General features: G+C 41.2%; 1 protein-coding gene across 10 annotated transcripts in view; it reads right to left on the bottom strand.

The window, feature by feature from the left end:
- LOC129705798 (sodium/hydrogen exchanger 10-like) overlaps positions 1-22,108 on the bottom strand; it is a 147,689-nt gene that overhangs the window by 29,696 nt on the left and 95,885 nt on the right. For 8 of the 10 annotated variants that reach the window (XM_055649609.1, XM_055649611.1, XM_055649617.1 and 5 more), the window contains 3 exons: positions 16,405-16,584; positions 7,175-7,324; positions 2,967-3,018 (listed from right to left, as the gene is read on the bottom strand). In XM_055649609.1, the coding sequence (XP_055505584.1) occupies positions 2,967-3,018; positions 7,175-7,324; positions 16,405-16,584 (382 nt within the window). The remainder of the gene's footprint in view (positions 1-2,966; positions 3,019-7,174; positions 7,325-16,404; positions 16,585-22,108) is intronic. The other 2 variants (XM_055649610.1, XM_055649613.1) reach the window with 2 other exon arrangements.

The following is a 22,108-nucleotide window of genomic DNA, read 5'->3' as shown; positions in this document are numbered from 1 at the left end:
ATGCAAGGGGGAATTATTTTCATACAGAGTGGATTGAATCTGGAATAGGCAGCCTGAAGAGACTGTGAAAGCAGGCACACAACATTTCAGAAGCATTTAGACAAGCACTTGAATTGCTACTTAATAGATGGGTACAACTTTGGAACCATTACTGGCAGACATCTGCACTGAAATCCTGGATATTAACCAGATCCATTATGCACCCAGGACATGCTGAGTGAAGATGCCATTACATTAGGGAATGGGAGACCCCATTCTATAAATGGAGATTCTCATCCTGCAAAAATTGGAAAGGTTTTGATTATTTTTAATTATTTCACTTTGATATAAAAAAATTTGGACTGCTTTTAATAAATGTATTTAAAATCATAGAATTTATTAATCATTCACATCTATTGGAATATATTTACATGTCTGCATTTAATGTCACAGATATTTTAAAATGCTACTAAATTCAATTGCAGGCTTTGAAAGCCCTATCCCCAGCAGAGCCTTCCAAAGGGCTAACAGGGCATTCTGGAGACACGGTTTCAGGATTTCATCTTCTGAGACCAAATTGTCACTGATACCTTGCTGGATACCTTTGTGATTTGGAGGCCTAGTAAAATTCCATTATGCATTTACACAAGGAAAATATAGGCCTGGGAGATTTTATGCAAGCCATTATGTCATGTTTCCACAAATAAGCTGGATGCATTCTTAAGGTACACAAAAATGCTGGAGAAACTCAGCAGGTGCAGCAACATCTATGGAGCGAATGAAATAGGCAACGTTTCGGGCCAAAACCCTTCTTCAGACTTAAGCGACTTGTTCCTTTAATGTTAAAAATACTAATTGCTCCTCGTAAATATAACCACAGATCATTCGATTTATATGCTGTCAGATTCAGAATTTTTAATAAATAGGAATTAAGCAATGTACTCGAGGTCCACTGTCAAACCTCAGTGGAAAGAGGTCACAATCATGGGTAACTGAGAGGGAAGCCCAAGAACAAAATGCTACAAAAGGATTAATAATCTCATGTGGCTGATTAAATTCTGAGAATATGCCATCAAATGGTGGCTCTAAACTAGCACTAATCTTGATACTGCTCCTCTCTCCAAGACTGCTAATATTAACACGCCCCACACAATTACCACTATTCCATATTCCAAACATCTACACATTGCCAGTCGTTCAACCACAGTAAGCACATTAGTTAAGCATAGGTCAAAATACTAATTTGTCCACCTTACCTCTTGCAAGGCAGACAATACACAACTAGTGATATCAACAGTGGATCAATGGGGGCAACCATATTCGTGAAACAGCTTATTGTACAAGAGCAACAAACAATCTGTTGGGCGTGGGGAGGGGAAGAGAGGGTCAAGCAGAAACGGTGGGGGTGCTGGTTGAAGAGGGTTGGGCGTGGGGAGGGGAAGAAAGAGTAATTGTTGTTATTTTTGATGAAAACCCAGCATCACGACAATGTAAAGAGGGAAGATAGCCAGTAAAAGAGGAGAGGGTGAGGGGCGATTAATGGGTCAAAGGCGTGTCAAAGGTACCTCGGAGTGAAATGCTAGGCAGATGGGGGCATGTTAGAAGACAGAAGGAGGTGGATGATAGCTGGAGGCAGACGAAACAAAAGGTATATGAAGTCAGGTGACGAGAAAGAAGGGCAAAAGTGGAGTTAACCAGGAGGGTGATAAGCTAGAACATAAAGGCTACCAGTACTGGAATCTGATAAGTAATATATGTAAGAATGGAAAGGGCAGATGGAAGCAGAACCAGATTGGTTTGGAGGGGTGGTGCAGTGTAGGTACAGCCAGGGGTAAAATGTTTGGGGAAGGTGGATGGAACAAGGAAGGGAAGAGGACAAATGGTAGGGGGGAGGCTAGAAGAAATATGGGTGAGGGAAGACCGGAGGTGGATCAGTGGTGAGTGGGGGGGGAAGGGGTGGAATAGCTTACCTCATCTGGCACCAACTGCCTTTATTTGTCTGCTTCCATCTATCATTTACCTGGAAGGAAGACACAAAATGTTGGAATAACTCAGCAGGACAGGCAGCATCTCTGGAGAGAAGGAATGGGTGACGTTTTGGGTCGAGACCCTTCCGAAATGTCACCCATTCCTTCTCTCCAGTGATGCTGCCTGTCCTGCCGAGTTACTCCAGCATTTTGTGTCTTCCTTTGATTTAAACCAGCATCTGCAATTCTTTCCTATCATTTACTTGCCGCTGTCTACTGGCCTCGCCCCTCCACAAGCCTACCTGGCTCCATCTTCGCGTCATCTGTCATCCCCTCCTTGGTCCATCGATCACCTGCCGCCACTTATCCCACCCCCCTTCCCTCTTCTTTATACTCGTTATTTTCCTTCTCCACTCTGTCTTGCTGCAGGGTTCCAATCTGAAACATTGACAATTCTTTCCTTTTCATTATCTTCTTATCTGCCTATTTCCAACATGCATGAGTGACATGTGGGTGGAACTTTGCGAATAAACATTCAAACTTCAGAAACAGTGTTAGAAATTGCAAGTCAATTTATAACCACTGCACTAAAAAAAAATTGTAACCACAACACGTCACTGTTTCGAAAAGAGAAAGGTACATTACCTTCATGTAGAACAGATTAGACAAATTACTGAGCCATATGAAACAGAAAATAGGTGCAAGAGGCCATCTGGCCCTTCGAGTCAGCACCGCCCATCCTGCAGTTATAAATAATCCAATTATGAAATTTGTTTACAAGAAACAGCAAGGTAAAGCGCTGATTTTGTCTAGGTTAACTTTTGACCTCCTATTGATAAATACAAAGTAACACGTTGGAAATATTCTTTAAACTTGTTAAATTAACTTCATGAATTTCACAATTACTGTTGCATTACCTGTTTTTAAATTGACTTGCTATTTCATGGAATATCTGTGTCTGTTAATCTTACACTTTGTCTCGTACCTATCATTTGGAGAATCTGATGACTTCTTACTTACCCAATTCTTTTATTGCATCTTGATGATTTCTCTCCACAATACTTCTCAGTTGCTTAAAAAAAAATGTTTTTTGTTAAAATTGGCAAATGTTTCAATTTTCCTTTGAAAATTATGACCTTTGATGTATGATTCCATAAACACTTACAGCTCTTTGATACATTACCCAAGTTACCATTCTTTATTAGTGATACTTGATAATGAAGAACATTTCCAGATCTGATTAGACCCTCATCGAATTGCCATAATTTTTCTTTCAGCAAATGTCACTTCATTGGAAACCATCTAATTTTCTCCCTTCCTAGCCAAGATTTCCATGACAACTGTAACCGTTCTTTTCACAACCTTGCTGGGATAGCTTAATTTGAAATCCTTTGATACCTTATAACAAAGAAAGAGGACATTTTTCCCATCCTACCTTTGCCTGTTCTTTGAAGGAACTGATTAACACTATATCACAATCCAGTCTTTCTGCTTTACGTACACACAACTCAAAATCATACAATTTTTTTGAAAGTGCTTCTCTAAGTTCATTTGTCCATTCCGTAATATTTCATAACATTTCACAAATTATTTCTACAATGGATCACCCTATTTCACTAATCTGCTTCTGACCTCCTTGTAACCTCGCAGTTTCATAAGGTATAGAACCAGAATTAGGCCATTCAGCCCTCAAGTCTACTCCACAATTCAATCATAGCTGATCAATCTTTCCCTCTCAGCCCCATTCTCCTGCCTTGCCACCATAACCCCTGACACCAATACTAATCAAATTATATTAACAGTTTACTAAATAGCTAGGTTGAGATGATCTGCAAACTTCAGAACACTGCTCCTTATTCACAAGTACAGTCCATTTACAAAAGCGAAGCAGCTGAAGGTCAGTCAGCCCCTTGCGCCTGTACCCCGTGCAATAAAATCATGGCTAATATTTTACTTTGTTGCCTCTTTCCTTTACTAACCCCTAATCTCCCCAAATATCTAAACAATTACTAATGTCTGACTTGCATGTACTCAGCCAACTGGTGGAATAAACAGCCCTTCCAGGTGAGGAAAATATTCACAACCACTGCATACATCATCTTGCAATTCTAACAGTAATTGCATTACCCTTCTCCATTCTCCCCACCCCACCAAAAAAAATATGGGTGCTCATCATCTTGCCAAAAAATAGAGGTATAAAATAAAAACAGAGACAAGAGACCCCAACACGTTGGAATGTTGAGCAAGGTTAAAATTAATTTTGTGAATATGATTTACATATAAATATAAAATTAATAACACATTGGTGAATTTATTTTATTTTATTTAAGAGATACAGCATGGAAACAGGCCCTTCAGCCCACACAGACAAGCGATCACCCGTACACTAGTTCTATCCTACACACTAGGGAACATTTACAGACGCCAATTAACCTACAAAGCTGCATGTCTTTGGAGTGTGGGAGGAAACAGGAGCAACCGGAGAAAACTCACGAGGTCACAGGGCGAACGTACAAATTCAGCACCAGTAGTCAGGATTGAACTCGGATCTTTGGTGCTGCGAGGCAGCCATTGTGCCACCTTAATTAAATAAATCTGGCAGGTGCTTTTCAGTGGGAACAAGAAAAAACACATTTTGAATAGAGATAATTGTTTATTTTGTAAGTGTTAAATTTGGAAACATTGGAAATTCAAAGAGATTTTGGGAAGATTGTATGCAGATCGTAAAAATAAAAGAAATCCAAATAGGAAAAAAAAGTTCACTTAGTTAAATATTAGCTTAATGCTGGGGATTAAAATTTAAAAACAAATGTCTTGCTAAAAAAGTGTTAGATGAAGTGCGATAGATAAATCCAACAGATAAATCATCACGATAACTCATGATAAATCATCAATAGATAACTCCAACAAATATATCATCGTGAGAGAAAACCTAAGCTAGACGTTTTCTTCCTGAAAGAAGGTTAAGTGGTGATAATATTGATAGTTTAACAATTATGAAATTAGTTCAGAGAGCAAAACACCTTTCACTGGTCTTACTCATAGCCATGACTTTATAAAATGAGCTTGGCCATTCGGAAAATTTTCCGACTCATTCAAATAACGTGGGAAAATTACAGATGACTACGGAAAAAAGATTGGAGCTAAATTAATAATTTTAAGTCCAATGTTGAAAATGTTTTGTTCTAGCAGAGCATGGAATTAGAAAACAGATCAACCATGATCTGAGTGTTAGATCAGGCTCAAAATAATGAATGGGTTAATCCTGTTCCTTGAGTTTTTACAAGAAGAGAATGGAAAGCCTGTTACTTTTAACTCCCTCAGTGTTTCAATTTTCAAAACCCTTGAAAATCACTTTGTTACCATTCTGGACTTACCCCAAATACAATTGTCAGAATTCGCACACTGACCCCCTCTATCTTTCACCCAAAAACCTTTACAATCAATCTCAATGCAAGTTCAACAAACATCATTTCATATCCTGACTCAGTACATTACAGCTTCTTGGTCTTGATTTCAAATTATTTGTTCTTCCAACCTTGCAGCTCGCATCCAGTGTGTAGGAAAGAACTGCAGATGCTAGTTTAAATCGAAGGTAGACACAAAATTCCTGAAAGAAATGGGTGATGTTTTGGGTTGAGACCCTTCTTCAGACTGAAGTCAGGGGACTGGGCAGAACAGAGATAGAATTTAGTCGGAGTCAGTAAGACTGATGGGAGAACTGGGAAGGGGGAGGGGATGGAGAGAGAGAGGGAAAGCAAGGGCTATTTGAAGTTAGAGAAGTCAATGTTCATACCGCTGGGGTGTAAGCTACCCAAGCAAAATATGAGCTGCTGTTCCTCCAATTCTGACAATGGAGGAGGCCCAGGACAGAAAGGCCAGATGGTGAATGGGAGGGGGAGTTAAAGTGCTGAGCAACCGGGAGATCAGGTAGGTTAAGGCGGACAGAGCGGAGGTGTTCAGCGAAACGATCACCTAGTCTGCGCTTGGTCTCGCCGATATACACGAGTTGACACTTGGAACAGCGGATACAGTAGATGAGGTTGGAGGAGGTGCAAGTGAACCTCTGAATCACGTTAAAAGACTGACGGAGTCCTTGGATGGAGTCGAGGGGGAGGTAAAGAGACAGGTGTTGCATCTTCTGCGGTTGCAGGGAAAAGTACCTGGGGAGGGGGTGGTTTGGGTGGGAAGGGACAAGTTGACCGGGGAGTTGCGGAGGGATTGGTCTCTGCAGAAAGCAGATAGGTATGGAGATGGGAAGATGTGGCCAGTAGTGGGATCCCGTTGTAAGGTGGCGAACATGTTGGAGGAATATATGCTGTATGCAACGGCTGATGGGGTGGAAGGTGAGGACAAGGGGTACTCTGTCTGTGTTACGAATGGGGGAGGGGGAGCAAGAGTGGAGCTGTGGGATATCGAGGAGGCCCTAGTGAGAGCCTCATCAATGATGGAAGGGGGAACAACCCCGTTCCCGAAATAATGAGGACATCTCCGATGACCTGGTATGGAATACCTCATCCTGGGTACAGACGTGGTGTAGACGAAGGAATTGAGAATACAGGAAGCAGGGTGGGAAGAAGTGTAGTGTAGATCTCACATCCAGATTATTTTAATCTTGTATTTTATGGTATTTCTGATTACAGTCCTCCAGATGCACTATTTGTTATTCAGTAACCTTCATCTTCCTCTTTCAACTGGCAACTCCGCTGCGACTTCCTCTCTCTCCTTGTCTCTGCCCCACCACGAACCATTTGCTTTATTTTCCATTCCGACATCCCCCTTTGTCTGCAACCTTTAATGTGTTTCATTTATAACTTTACCCAGTTCTGATATGTTATAAAACGGAAACATTAATTCTGTTTCTCATCGCACAAATTCCACGTGATCTGCTCAGTATTTCTAGCATCAACAGCATTTTGCTCTAGCTTTCACCTTTATTCGCAATTATAAATAACCCTAGATATAACCCTATCGATCCAAATATACATAAACCCTCCAACATCTATCATCAAACCTTAAGTTAAGGCTTTGACATTTCAATTTCTGAATCAAAATGCAATTTTGTCAATTTAATTTCCCCTACTCAATCTTCCAGTATTGTTGTCAGGAAGCCTTAATTGTGTTGGATCAGCACACGTGGATATTGTGAAAGACTACTTTACCCTGATTATTATTCTATCCAAAAATGTCTTAGTCTTGCACTCATGATCTTTTACCTATTGCATTACCTCAGATATCACTCTTTGGTCTGAAATGTGATCAATAAGATTATTAACATCCTCTTCGCCTACGACATATCCTTTTCCAATATCATATCCAAAGCATAGTTGTTTGTTAATTTGTTTGTTGAGAAGATGTATGAAGGTTGGTAGCATAATCTAAAAAATAAATTATACAGGATTAAAGTATTGCTGTTCTAATATCTATTTTGCTGCCCAGTGCATTACAGTGTCATTATTCAGACTGTGTATGCAGCTCATATGCAGAGTGTCCATCTCAGCAGCAGCAGCCGAGTTTATGGCACCATGGAGGACTCTGCTGCACAGCAGGGCAGGAAAAAGAGTGGGAGAGCTATAGTGATAGGGAATTCCATTGTAAGGGGAATTGATGGGCGGTCGCAAAAGAGACTCCAGGATGGTATGTTGCCTTCTTGGTGCAAGAGTCAAGGATGTCTCTGAGCGGCTGCAGAGCTTTCTGCAGGGGGAGGGTGAAATGACAGGATACTTTGCATGAATACACGGCTTGTGAGATGGTGCAAGGGAAAGGGATTCATATTCCTGGGGCATTGAAACTGGTTCTATGAGAGGTGGAACTAGTACAAACCAGATGGTCTTCACCTGGGCTGGACTGGCACCAATGTCCTTGGTGGAGTGTTTGCGAGTGCTGTTGGGAAGAGGTTAAACTAACGGACAGAGGGATGGGAACCAATGTAGGGAGACAGAGGGCCGTAAAATGAGGGCAGAAGCAAAAGGGAGACAAGTAAAAAAGAGATCAATGGCATAAATCACAAAGGGCCACATTACATCATAATTCTATAAGGGCTAAGAATGTTAAAACAAACCTGAAAATTTTGTGCCTTAATGTGAGGAGCATTTGTAATAAGGTGGGTGAATTAAATGTGCAATTAGTTGTTAACGGATATGATATAGTTGGGATTACGGAGACATGGCTCCAGGGTGACCAAGGCTGGTAGCTCAACATGCAGTGGTATTCATTATTCACTAAGGATAGACAGAAAGGAAGAGGAGGTGCGGTGGCATTGCTGGTTAAAGAGCAGATTAATGCAACAGTAAGAAGAGACATTAGCTTGGATGCTGTAGAATCTGTATGGGTAGAACTGCAAAATAGCCAAGGACAGAAAACCCTTGTTGTAGTTGTGTACAGACCACCAAACAGCAATAGTGAGGTTGGGGATAGCATCAAATAGGAAATTAGGGATGCGTGTAGCAAAAGTGTAGCAGTTATCATGGGTTACTTTAATCTACATATAGATTGGGCTAACCAAATTGGTAACAACACTGAGGATTTCCTGGAGTATATACGGGATGGTTTTCTAAGCCAGTATTTAGAGGAACCAACTCGACGGCAGGCCATCCTAGACTGGGTATTGTGTAATGGGGAAGGATTAGTTAGCAATCTTGTTGTGCAAAGCCCGTTGGGCAACAGTGACCATAATATGGTAGAATTCTGCATTAAGATGGAGAGTGACACAGTGAATTCAGAGAAATGTAACTTTGATGGTGTGAGACAGGAATTGGCTAGGATAGACTGGCAAATGATACTTAAAAGGGTTGACGGTGGACTTGCAATGGCAAAGATTTAAAGATCGCATGGATGAATTACAATTGTTCATCCCTGTCTGGCGTAAAAATAAAATAGGGAAGGCGGCTCAACCGTGGCTAACGAAGGAAATTAGGGATAGTGTTAAATCCAAGTAAGAGGCATATAAATTGGTCAGAGGAAGCAGCAAATCGGAGGACTAGGAGTAATTTAGAATTCAAGAGAGGAGGACAAAGGGATTAATTGAGGGGGGAAATAGAGCATGAAAGAAAGCTTGCAGGGAATATAAAAACTTACTGTAAAGCTGCTATAAATATGTGAAGAGGAAAAGATTAGTGAAGTCAAATGTAGGTCCCTTACAGTCAGAAACAGGTGAATTTATAATGGGAAACGACAGACCAGTTAAACAAATACTTTGGTTCTGTCTTCCTTACAAACAATACACAAACAATCTCCCAGAAATACTAGATGACTGAGGATCCAGTGGGAATGAGGAACTGAGCTTTCAAGAGAGAGTTAGCTTTAGCTTTTAGGGCTAAAGAAATCAAGGGATATGGGGAATAAACAGGAACGGGGTTCTGATTTTAGATGATCAGCCATGATCATGTTGAATTGAGGTGCTGGCTTGAAGGGCCAAATGGCCTACTTCTGCATCTTTTTTTCTATGTTTCCTATGAAGGAAATCCACAGTCAGGAAATTGATCAATCTCCCTCTTGGGATAAATAAATTTCTACCGTATCGTATCGAAATGGTATTAGGTAAACTATTGGGACTGAAGGCAGATAAATCCCCAGGGCCTGATGGTCTGCATCCAGGAGTACCTAAGGAGGTGGCTCTAGAAATCTTGGATGCATTGGTGATCATTTTCTAATGTTCTATAGACTGGATTAGTTCCTGTGGACTGGAGGGCTGCTAATGTAACGCCATTTTTTAAGAAAGGAAAGTGAGAGAAAACAGGGAATTATAGACCAGTTAAGTACCTGTCCCACTTACGAGATTTTTTTGGCCACTTGCTGGCACCCGTCATAGTCACAGCAGGTCGCCGACATGTCACGGGGTGACGCCTGTTTGGTGGTGAATAGTCGCCCAAAGATTCATACCTTTTTCTTGTCGCCGCTGGATTTTCAACATGTTGAAAATTTTCAGCGACCTGCTGCAATTATGACGGGTGCCGCAAGTTGCCGAGAAAATTGCGTAAGTGGGACAGGCCCTTTAGCCTCACATCGGTAGTGGGGAAGATGCACAAGTCGATTATTAAAGATGTAATAGCAATGCATTTGGAAAACAGTCACATGAATTTATGATGGGGAAATCATGCTTGACTAATCTTCTGGAATTTTTTGAGGATGTAACAAGTAGAATGGATAAGGGAGAACCAGTGGATGTGGTGTACCTGGACTTTCAAAAAGTCTTTGACAACGTCCCACACAAGAGATTAGTGTGCAGAAGATTAGAGCACATGGTATTGGGGGCTAGGGTATTGGTAGAGAGCTGGTTGGCAGACAGGAAGCAAAGAGTAGGATTTAACGGGTCATAAAGTGATACAGTGTGGACACAGGCACTTCGGCCCAACTCGCCCACAACGGCCAACAATGTTCCAGATACACTAGTCCCACTTGCTTGCGCTTGGTCCATATCCTTCCAAACCTGTCCTATCCTTTTCAGAATGGCAGGCAGTGACTAGTGGGGTGCCGCAAGTAACAGTGCTGGGACCCCAGTAATTTACAATATATATTCACGATTCAGACAAAGGAATTAAATGTAACATCTCCACTTTTGCAGATGATACAAAGCTGGGTGATAGTGCGAGCTGCGAGGAGGATGCTGTAAGGCTGCAGGGTGAACTGTGAGTAGGATACTATGAGAATGCAGGGTGACTTGGACAGGTTGGGTGAGGGGCAGATGCATGGCAGATGCAGTTTAATGTGGATAAATGTGAGGTTATCCACTTTGGTGGCAAAAACAGGAAGGCAGATTACTATCTAACTCGTGTCAAGTTGGGAAAAGGGGAAGTACAACGGGATCTGGGGTCCTTGTTCATCGGTCAATGAAAGTAAGCATGCAGGTACAGCAGGCAGTGAAGAAAGCGAATAGCATGTTGGCCTTTATAACAATTTAGAATGAAAACGAGGAAACACTTTTTCTCACAGCGAGTTGTGAGTCCGTGGAATTCTCTGCCTCAGAGGGCGGTGGAGGCCGGTTCTCTGGATACTTTCAAAAGAGAGCTAGATAGGGCTCTTAAATATAGCGGAATCAGGGGATATGGGGAGAAGGCAGGAACGGGGTACTGATTGGAGATGATCAGCCATGATCACATTGAATCATTACAATTCAGACTTAAAAAGTGCTAGAGAAATATTTTTCTCCAATATCATTAACAACAACACTAATAAGGCAAAAACCCTATTTGCAACTGTTGACAGACTGACCAACCCCCCAACACAAATACCACCTGAACTCCATTCCACGCAGAAATGCAATGAGTTTGCATTCTTTTATACTGATAAAATTGAAGGCATCAGACGTGCCATCAATATCTCCGCTTCAAACAAAAATGTTGGATCACCACCCTGTTTAGGCAAAAATAACGTGGCAATGATGACATGCTTTAATGTCATAGACTCTAAAACTCTTGTGGAAACGGTAACACAACTAAGGCCATCCACCTGCTGCCTTGATGCTTTACCTACCAACTTCTTTAAGAATGTTTTTGACAGCCTAGCAATAGACATACTGCAAATAGTTAACAGCTCTCTTCAATCAGGCTATTTCCCAAAAGCCTTGAAAACTGCTGTAATTAAACCTCTTTTAAAAAAGCGGAGCCTAGATGCCTCTATTATTAACAACTATAGACCAATATCAAACCTATCTTTCATAAGTAAAATCATTGAGAAAGTTGTCCTCCAGCAACTTAATCACTTCCTGGCTTTAACTGGCTGCTACGACAACTTCCAGTCAGGATTTCGACCTCTTCATAGCACCGAGATCACCCTTATTAAAGTTGTAATCAACATCCGTCTTAACACAAACTCTGGCAAAGTTTCAATATTAATGCTATTAGACCTCAGTGCTGCATTCGACACTGTTGATCACTCAATACTTTTGAACAGGTTGGAAAAATGGGTGGGGCTTTTAGGCACAGTCTTAAGTTGGTTCAGGTCATATCTACAAGATAGGAACTATTTTGTTTCCATTGGCGACTTTGTATCAGAACCAACCAACGTGACGTGTGGAGTCCCGCAAGGTTCGATCTTAGGGCCCTCTTTATTCAACATCTACATGCTCCCACTAGGGCAAATCATGCGAAATAATAATATTGACCACCACTGCTATGCCGATGACACTCAAATATATGTAGCGCTATCATCAAATGACTATCGCCCCATCGATCTGCTGTGCCAGTGCATTGAGCAAGTCAAAGACTGGATGTGCCAAAATTTCCTCCAACTAAATAAGGACAAAACGGAGATAATTGTTTATGGTGCTAAAAAAGAAAGGCTTAAAGTAACCCAACACCTTCACTCTCTGTCCCTGAAAACTTCTAACAAAGCCAGAAATCTTGGGGTTATTATGGATTCAGATTTACATTTCGACAGTCACATCAAATCAGTAACAAAATCGGCCTACTATCACCTCAAAAACGTAGCAAGATTAAGAGGACTCATGTCAGCTCAAGACTTAGAAAAACTTGTACATGCCTTTATTACTAATAGGCTAGATTATTGTAACGGTCTCCTTGCAGGTCTTCCGAAAAAAACGGTCAGGCAGCTATAGCTTGTTCAGAACGCTGTTGCTAGAGTTCTAACAAAGACCAAAAAATTTGAACACATTACACCAATTCTTAAATCCTTGCATTGGCTCCCTGTATGATTTCAAAATCCTGCTGCTCACCTATAAATCACTACATGGTTTAGGACCAAAGTATATCACTGACATGCTTCCACTATATAAGCCTTCTAGACCGCTAAGATCTTCTGAAACCAATCTGTTAGTGATTCCCAGAGTATATACAAAACATGGGAAAGCAGGATTTAGCTACTATGCAACAAATAGCTGGAATAAACTTCCTGAAGATTTAAGACTTGCCTCAACTTTGACCACTTTTAAAACAAGACTGAAAACTTTTATGTTATGAAAACTTTCAGCTAAATCTTAACTGCATTGCACTTTTAACTTTTTCACTTTTTATAATGCATTTTTAATTTTGCTTTTCTTTTCTTTTAATTCTTCTATTTTATTTCATTTTATTATTTCATTTTATTGTATGACATGTTTTTATGTGAAGCACTTTGAGTCTGCCTCGTGTATGAAATGTGCTATATAAATAAAGTTGCCTTGCCTTGCCTTGAATGGCGGTGCTGCCTCGAAGGGCCGAATGGCCTATTCCTGCACCTGTTGTCTATTGACTTGAATAGGATGGGTGAGTGCGTAGATGCATGGCAGATGCAGTATAATGTGGATAAATGTGAGGCTTTCCCACTTTGGTGGCAAGAACAAGGCGGCAGTTTATTATCTGGATGGTGTCAATCAGGAAAAGGGGAGGAACAAAGAGACCTGGGTGTCCTTGTACATCTGTCACTGAAAGCTTCCAGGTACAGCAGGCAATGAAGAAAGCAAATGGCACGTTGGCCTTCATAGCGAGAGGATTTGAGTATAGGAGCAAGTAGGTCCTACTGCAGTTGTACAGGGCCCTGGTGAGACCAGGTGAGTATTGTGTGCAGTTTTGGTCTCCTTATTTGAGGAAAGACATTCTTGCTATTGATGAAGTACATCATAGGTTGACCACATTAATTCCCGGGATGGCAGGACTGACATATGATGAAATAATGGATTGATTGGGCATATTCACTGGAACTTAGAAGGATGCTGACTGGTTACATCGTGGCTTGGTTCGGCAACCTGAGCATCCAGGAGCGGAAAAGAATGCAGAAAGTTGTGACCACTGCCCAGTCCATCATCGGCTCTGACCTCCCCACCATCGAATGGATCTATCGCAGTCGCTGCCTCAAAAAGGCTGCCAACATCATCAAGGACCCACACCATCCTGGCCACACACTCATCTCTCCGCTGCCATCAAGTAGAAGGTACAGGAGCCTGAAATATATTATAGTCTATGCTATATAGACACACTGAACTGTATGCTTACAATATTCTGTTGTGCTGCAGCAAGCAAGAATTTCATTGTCCTATCTGGGACACATGACAATAAATTCTCTTGACTTGACTGAGACGGGATCTTATAGAAACATATAAAATTCTTAAGGGATTGGACAGGCTAGATGCAGGAAAAAAAATCCCCATGTTTGGGGAGTCCAGAACCAGTTTAAGAATAAGGGATAGGCCATTTAGAACTGACATGAAGAAAAATGTTTTCACTCAGAGAGTTGTGAATCTGTGAAATTCTCTGCCACAGAAGGCAGTGGAGGCTAATTGATTGGATGTATTTAAAAGAAAGTTGGATATAGCTCTTATAGGGCTAACAAAATTAAGGGATATGGGGTGAAAGCAGGAACGGGGTACTGATTTTGGATGATCAGCCATCATCATATAGATTGGCGGTGCTGGCTCGAAGGGCCGAATGGCCTACTCTTGCACTTTTCTATGTTTTTATGTTTCTATCTCCTTGAATTGCTGACTTTTCTTCCCCAATTGCTTTAGCTGCTTCATATAGATGTGTACATGGAATTCTCTGCGTATACAAATAAACTTTCATGTTTAGAAAGAGAAAACTAGAATGCACTAATAATCAGCAAAAAATAAAACAACAATTTCAAAGAATTGCGAGGAATTTAAGCATTGATAGTGGCTGAGTAAACTACACTATGTACATTTAAGTTGAAGATGGATAAACCGATAAGGAGAAAAGAATTGAGGTTTTGACAAGATAGAACTTTATTGATCCCAGGAGGGAAATTGGTCTGCCAATAAAACACAAGAAGATACATGAAGCATGAAATTAAAGTGATGAGTGGAAAGTCTAGGGTTGTGGATTTGCAAAGATTGGGAAGGGAGGGGGGAGGGATGGGGAGTCAGTCTACCCCACAACAGAAAGGGGAGGAGTTGTACAATTTGATAGCCACCAGGAAAAATTATCTCCTGCATCTTGGTAGAACCAGTCTGATGCTGAAGGTGCTTCTCAGGTTGACCTGTGTGTCATGGAGGGGGTGAGCTGTATTTTGCAAGATGCTCCGTAGTTTGAGGAGCATTTTTCCCTCCAAGACCACCTCCAATAAATCCAACTCCACTCCCAGGACGGAGTTGTTTCTATTGGCAGCTGCGGCCTTCACCCTGCTACACCAGCACAAGACAGTGAAGAAGATGGCACTGGCCACTACCGATTAATAGAACATCTGTAGTATCTTACTGCAGATGTTGAAAGAGTGGAGCCTCCTCAGAAATTACAGACGGTTCTGTCCCTTCTTATATAGTGCCTCAGCATTTCTGGACCAGTCCAGTTTACTGTCCAGGTAAACTCCAAGGTACTTGTATTCCTTGGTAAACTGCACATCCACTCCCTTGATGGAAACAGGGGAAAGTGGTTTTCCTCTCCTCCTGAAGTCCACCACTAACTCCTTAGTCTTGCCGATGTTGAGCTACAGTTGACTCAGCCCACACCACTCAACAAAGTCGTTGACATAGACACCGGCTTGATCTAGTGTGGTAATGACCAGCTTTAATGCAGTATGCTTGCTGTATTTCGATGCAAATATACTTCATCCATTAAGCAACCTTTGTAATATTGTCCATAGGTGGCCTGTGTAAACATCCCACCTCAAAATATGTAGAGAAAACTCAAAATAAGACAATTGAGAATCAATTACACTTCAAATAAGAGGTTAGCCAATCTTTCAACCCATAACAGAATATATATATATTTATTTAATGCAAAAAATACCAGGATTGATTGACATTCTAATTTTGCTGTAGGGTCACCCAATTCTCACTTGAAACTTTGTTAACTTTTATGTGCTGTTAGTGTGTATTATCTGCAGATAAAAGTTTTTGCAGTTAAAATTTCTAACTTGGATATTTCAATCAATTCCTGGGATTTTCCCTAAATGTTTTTTTAAGTATGTAGAGCAGTAAAAAAGTTATTGGAAAAAGAAATAAGCTTTAGTCCACATATAAAGCAAAGTCATTGCTATCCTGATAAATGCAAGTTGTGCAAGATATTTTTCTTCAAAGATTTAGCACGGAAGGTGCTTCGGTCCACGGTGACCAGCAATCGCCCATTCACACTTGTCCCATGTTATCACACTTTCTCATCCACTCCCTGCACATTAGAGGCTCTTTTTTTTTACAGAGTTCAATTAACCTACAAATCCACTCGCTTTTGGGAGGAATCCAAAGCACTCAGAGGAAACTCTCACGTTCAGAGAGAACGTGCATACAAACAGCACGATGTCAGATCGAACTCGGGTCCCCAGAACTGTGAGGATGCTGCTCTACCAACTGTCACACCCTATGTCCTCAAACATATGTTTTATGCTAACCCGATTAAACCACCAAAAATATTTTACCTCATGTACGATTGCTCTAAAATGTCCATCTGTTTAAATGTCAAATAGGAAATACAAAATCTGCATCTACTTCCATTTGACGTACATAACCTATATTTCTCTAACGAGTTTTTCTAATCTTGCAACACCCATGATCTATCTTTCCAACAGAACTCACCTTTAATAGTCGCAGAACTCTGGCTAGACGTATCAATCTGAAAACACGAACTGCACGGACCTTGTGCTCACTACGTTCAAAGAGGTGATCAATTACGAGATCAGCTGCTGCTAATGTGATGATGAATAGGTCAAACTGGTTCCAGTGATCAAAGATATAGGCTTTACGCACAGCAATAACCTGAAAAAAACCCAAATATTTATTATTATGTGGATGTCCAAAATAAGCTTTCACAAGAACCATAATGGCAACAGAAGTTGAATGCAATAGAGATTAATTTTCAATGCTACTTCAAATTATTTTCTTCCAGAGTGAAATATGATCAAAAATATTTCTGAATGGAATCGTGCAACTCTGGAAACTGGGCACTTCCAGTCATGAATCACCTTGTACTGGTGATGCAATTTCTGCATCAGTTGCACAATTAATTATGTCATTCCCTCTGCAATGCTCCTTTGCAATATTGCCAGTTACATTATATAACATATAACAATTATAGGAGCACCCATCTGCGAGAAACTCCTGGAAGAACTTTTCATTTACTGCAATGGTATTCAGCAGTAATGCTATTTAAAAGATTTGTCCTAGAATAGATCCAGCCTGGGTTTAGGAAACTGATTGTGTGATCGTCCGGCTGGTCCTCCCGCTCCCCTCCCCTTTATTGTGCCAATCTTTTCCCAACTCCTCAATCTCCCAATGATTCTTACATAAGTGTGATCTTGCTACTCCAGCCGACATCTCATCAACGAGTCATGTTATTACATTAACTCTCCATAGTCTTAATCTCTAGGCACACATTCTCTTTCCGGGTCCATATTGACAGGCATCTCCAATTCAAGCAATGATTTCTGAACCATTTCCCTGGCTCAATTTCCAGTTAGCACCTCACCTCCCTCTTCCAGAACAACTATTTTTCAGCTGTTGTGCACATGAACCCTTACCTACCACCGTTAAGGCGTACCCAATCCATGCTTCAGCATAGATTTCCAGATCCCCCTTCTGACCTGTATTTTCAAACTACACCCCAACAAGTCGATAATCTCTGGGATGTCATTAATCCCGACTCTACTGCAATCAACACTCCTTCCTCGTTGTCCCTCTGATCCAATCCTGTTTCAGGTAGTTTAATATTAATAATCAACATTTATAATTGTAAATTAACAAAAACATATTTTGTATAGTTGAACTGCTTGTACATAGGTCAACCAAAATGAACGCTGCCAATCCTATTTGGTAAATAATTTTTTTAATTATTATTTAATTTCTCAAACTCACTTCTGGGTAAAGTACATTGCCTTATCACTCCTTACCACACATACAAGAGCCATTTCAAGATATCTTCATGATGGAGTGTTTGCTACAATGAGAAATAATGTTTAAGGGGCCACGACACAACAGAAAATATCAGTTAATCAGTAGTCATGATCATCTAATTTCTCTTAAAACTATTCCCCAACGAGTTCCTCAGTTTGTAGCTGTGCTTTTTGTCAAGTTTAGACCCTAATGACATTCTATGCTCTGATGCTGCCAGAAAGTCATTATATTATGTGAAACATAGAAATGACCCGAAATGATGCAGAAGTGGTTAAATCTTGACAGTAATGTACACATTTAACAAGAGCAATTCACAAGCTAAAATAAGTGTATCTGAATCAGATCCTGAAAATAACTTTACAAGATATTTGAATTGAAAGTTCCCAGCTCTTGGAGTTCCAATGACAGGTCATTGACTTAAAACATTCACTTTGTTTTTCACATTATAAATGGTAGCTATACTGTTGAGGATACCCAGTATCTTCAAAAGTGGTAGAATCTGATGGTGAGTTGCAGGGAATGTGGAGAGAATAAAATTGGATTGAGGCAAGATTAAGGTTAATGGGTGATTTCAATTGCTGGTGCAAACTTAATGGGTTGAAGGGCTCATTTTTGTGCTGTCGGGCCACTGAACAATTGTTATAAACCAGAGCAGACTTGGGTGGTATTGAATACTTTCATGTATTAGTAAGCAGGTTCACAAATCCACAACTTTACTCTATTAAATCCTTGCAATTTAGTGTACACCGTACCAACTTAAATTACAATACATGATCACAAGTCACATTGACAATTTAATGGGGGCTGTTCCACAATTACAAATGTATGGAAATGGCTACCACCAGTAAATCAGAACATTGCTATCTCCTTTTAACATTTAGGGAAATTGCTAACCTCCAACTTCAACATTTTTGTGATTCAACTTTATCCAGAAGCGGAACTCAACTTCCTAAATGCCATGGCAATTCATACAGATCAAAGATCTGCTCTGCTTTTTATGACAAGTAGCTTACCTCTTTATTCTCCAAAATATCTTAGCCTACAAGGTACTACATCACACTGCCTCGATGAATGCAGTTCTAAGAACAAATATGAAGCAATGGTGGACACTTATGGAATTAAAGTTAGCTTGATTTTCCCTCAATCCATTAAAAAAATATTCACATATGGAAATGCCAGAGAAGTTAAACAATTAATTTGCCTCTCTCCTCAAGACAGATGATCCTCTGGGGTTGGCAGACTCATGCTAAAGGAAGACTGCAAGGATTGGTGTTTCTAACATTAGCTATTCACAGTTTAGATCAATCATTTGGCTGAGTATGGAGGTGGATGTAGAGTCTATAAAGGGATATGGACAAGCCGAGTGAGTAAGCAATAACATGGCAGATGGAATCTATTATGGAAAGAGACTGAGTGAAGTTAATGTTCAAAAGAATCTGTGTGTATTCGTACACTGAAGATCAACATGGAAGTACAGCATGTGATAAGGAGAGTAAATTATATGTTAGCCGCTATTATGAAAATGTTCCATCACAAAAGTCATATTGCAATTGTGTAAGGACTTGGTAAGTAAGTTTTATTTATATAGCACGTTTTAAGTCAACTCGCATTGACACCAAAGATAAATTACATAAGATAAATAATAAGTTTCCATACAAACCATAGAAAAAGGTTAAAAATAAATTTAAAATGGACACAACACACATCATGAGGGCACATCATCCGAGGACGTACACTCCATTGAGGATAAATGGGGATCCTGTGGATAGGGTGAACTGTTTTAAATATCTGGGAGTCCATATCTCCGAGGATATGACATGGGCATCACACGCCTCAGCACTCGTAAGGCAAGGCAGCGCCTTTACCACCTCAGGTAATTGAGGAAATTCAGAGTGTCTCCGAGGATCCTCCAGTGCTTCTACGCAGCGGCGGTGGAAAGCATCTTGTCCGGGAACATTACCATCTGGTTTGGGAATTGCTCTGTCAAGGACAAGAAGGCTCTGCAGAGAGTAGTGCGTTCGGCCGAACGCACTATGGGAACTTCACTCGCCCCCCTGCAGGAACTATACAACAGGAGGTGCAACTCCAGAGCAAATAAAATCATGGGAGACCCCTTCCAACCCCTGTTCCAGCTGCTACGATCAGGCAAACGCCTCCGTTGCCATGCGGTGAGAACGGAGAGGTTGAGAAGGAGTTTCTTCCCAGAGGCAATTCGGACTGTAAACGCCTATCTCACCAGGGACTAACTCTACTGAACGTTTTTCCTTCCATTATTTATTATGTAAAAGAATATGTGTGTTATGATTGTGTTTATAATTTGTTTGGTTGTTTCGTTGTTTGTCTTTTGCACAAAAGTCCACGAGCATTGCCACTTTCATTTCACTGCACATCTTGTATGTGTATGTGACAAATAAACTTGACTTGACTTGACTTAGAGTTCAGCAGAAACGTCCCTCCACAGCAGAATCAAAAATTTCCACTGTGGGAAAGGCACCAGAAAGTTAAGTCCTCTTCCTCTGTGAAACACCCGAGGTCAGGGCCCATTTGTGGCCTTGCAGCCAGTCCGATAATTTTCAGGGCCCTCTTGCCGCGAAGATGGAACTCCGGCGTCGGGTGAAACATTCCTCAGCGGCTTTGAATGTCTGGAGCGGCTGCCTCCTCCCCGGAGACCGGGGCACTCGTGGTCCTCAGGCCGCGCCGGTTGGAGCTCCGACCCCGGCGAACTCGATCCCAGGCTCCGCGGCGCTCCAAATCCAGCGCCGCCCGCGGCCGGACGCCCGCAGCCACAGCTCCGCGATGTTGGGAGTCGGCAGCCACAGCGCTCCGAAGCTTACCGCACGGCGACCCGGTAAGGCATCACCCACTCCATGATGGTGTCCCAGCGCTGCGCCACCACCGAAGCTGTAGTCCCGGCCGGTCCCAACAGGAAACGCCACTCCCATTCTCGATGATAGACCGCGAGGACGGGGCAAAGAAGCAGCTCGGAGGGATGCTGCCTCTCCGACCAGGTAGGGGACTAATAAATTTTCCCTCTTCCCCACCCCCACCCACCACATAAAAGACCTCCAACTAACATGTTTTGACAGGACTTAAAATAAAAAAAAGGTGAAGAGACGGACTGCGGGCAGGCTGTCATACACAGACGGCGCCCACTCCTGCACATCCGCCATCTTAGGTACACTTAGTTTTGTGTACAGTTTTGGTCAGTGGCAACAATGTATTCCTCCCCTGTGAGCTCAATACTGTTAAGCCAACCACATCACCTTCAATGTCAAAAGAGTTGGTAATTGAATTCAGGAAATTGGGTAGGGGACATGCTCCAGACTATAATCAATGGTGCTGAAGTGGAGATTGTCGAGAGCTTTGTTCCGAGTAAATATCACCAATAATTTGGTTAATGAACCGTCATCCATCATAATGTTAAATTTAATTCACAATGTCTCAGATAACAAATCAGCAAGACCAGACAACATTGTGGCTTGGGCTGGTGTTGTGGATAACATTAGCATCAAATTACAACTACATAATCAGTAGCATTTCTATCAGTGAATTCCTCATATTAAAGTTCTGGGGATCATCAATGAGTAGAATCTAAACTGGGCAATCCATATATTTTTAAAGTAATGGTCCAGAGGATGGAATAAAAGGAGGGATTTTTTTACATCCACAAAGTTTGTAAGGATGGTGCAAGCAGAATTGAGCAAGGTTTTCAAAAGGACAGTGGATAGGGAAAATCATTTGCCAGGCAATTAGGAAAACACACGGGAACGGGGACTGAGTATATTCTTGTGGAAGATGATATGGAATTGACAAACTATGTCATAATTAAGAAAAAGTACATTCATGACACAATGTCCTTTTGGTGAACGACTCACTCCAAACTCTTCTGTCTTTCTGTCATCTACATCTACATCTTTCTGTCATCTACAAACGTCACCTATCTATGTTCTCTAGAAATGCTGTCTGATCCACTGAGTTACTCCAGCTCTTTGTGTTTTACTCAGCATTGTGGTAAAGCTCTTCTCTGTACTCTGGCCAAAGCCTTCATATCCCTCCTGTAATTTATTCAAATACTAGCATTCAGATTGTTTCTTGTACTTAAGAATTTTAAACTGAAATCCTGTTTATAATTATAGGTACACAAAAATGCTGGAGAAACTCGGCGGGTGCAGCAGCACCTATGGAGCGAAGGAAATAGGCAACGTTCCGGGCCGAAACCCTTCTTCAGCCCGAAACGTTGCCTATTTCCTTCGCTCCATAGATGCTGCTGCACCCGCTGAGTTTCTCCAGCATTTTTATGTACCTTCGATTTTCCAGCATCTGCAGTTCCTTCTTAAAAACTCCTGTTTATAATTAGATGGACAAATGCTTAGACATTCAAAAGAAAATG

This window comes from Leucoraja erinacea, chromosome 18 (assembly GCF_028641065.1).
Source record: "Leucoraja erinacea ecotype New England chromosome 18, Leri_hhj_1, whole genome shotgun sequence".
In the NCBI taxonomy this organism is placed as follows: Eukaryota; Metazoa; Chordata; class Chondrichthyes; order Rajiformes; family Rajidae; genus Leucoraja; species Leucoraja erinaceus.
Note: the sequence above shows the minus strand (reverse complement) of the source record. Positions and strands in the feature narration are given on the sequence as shown.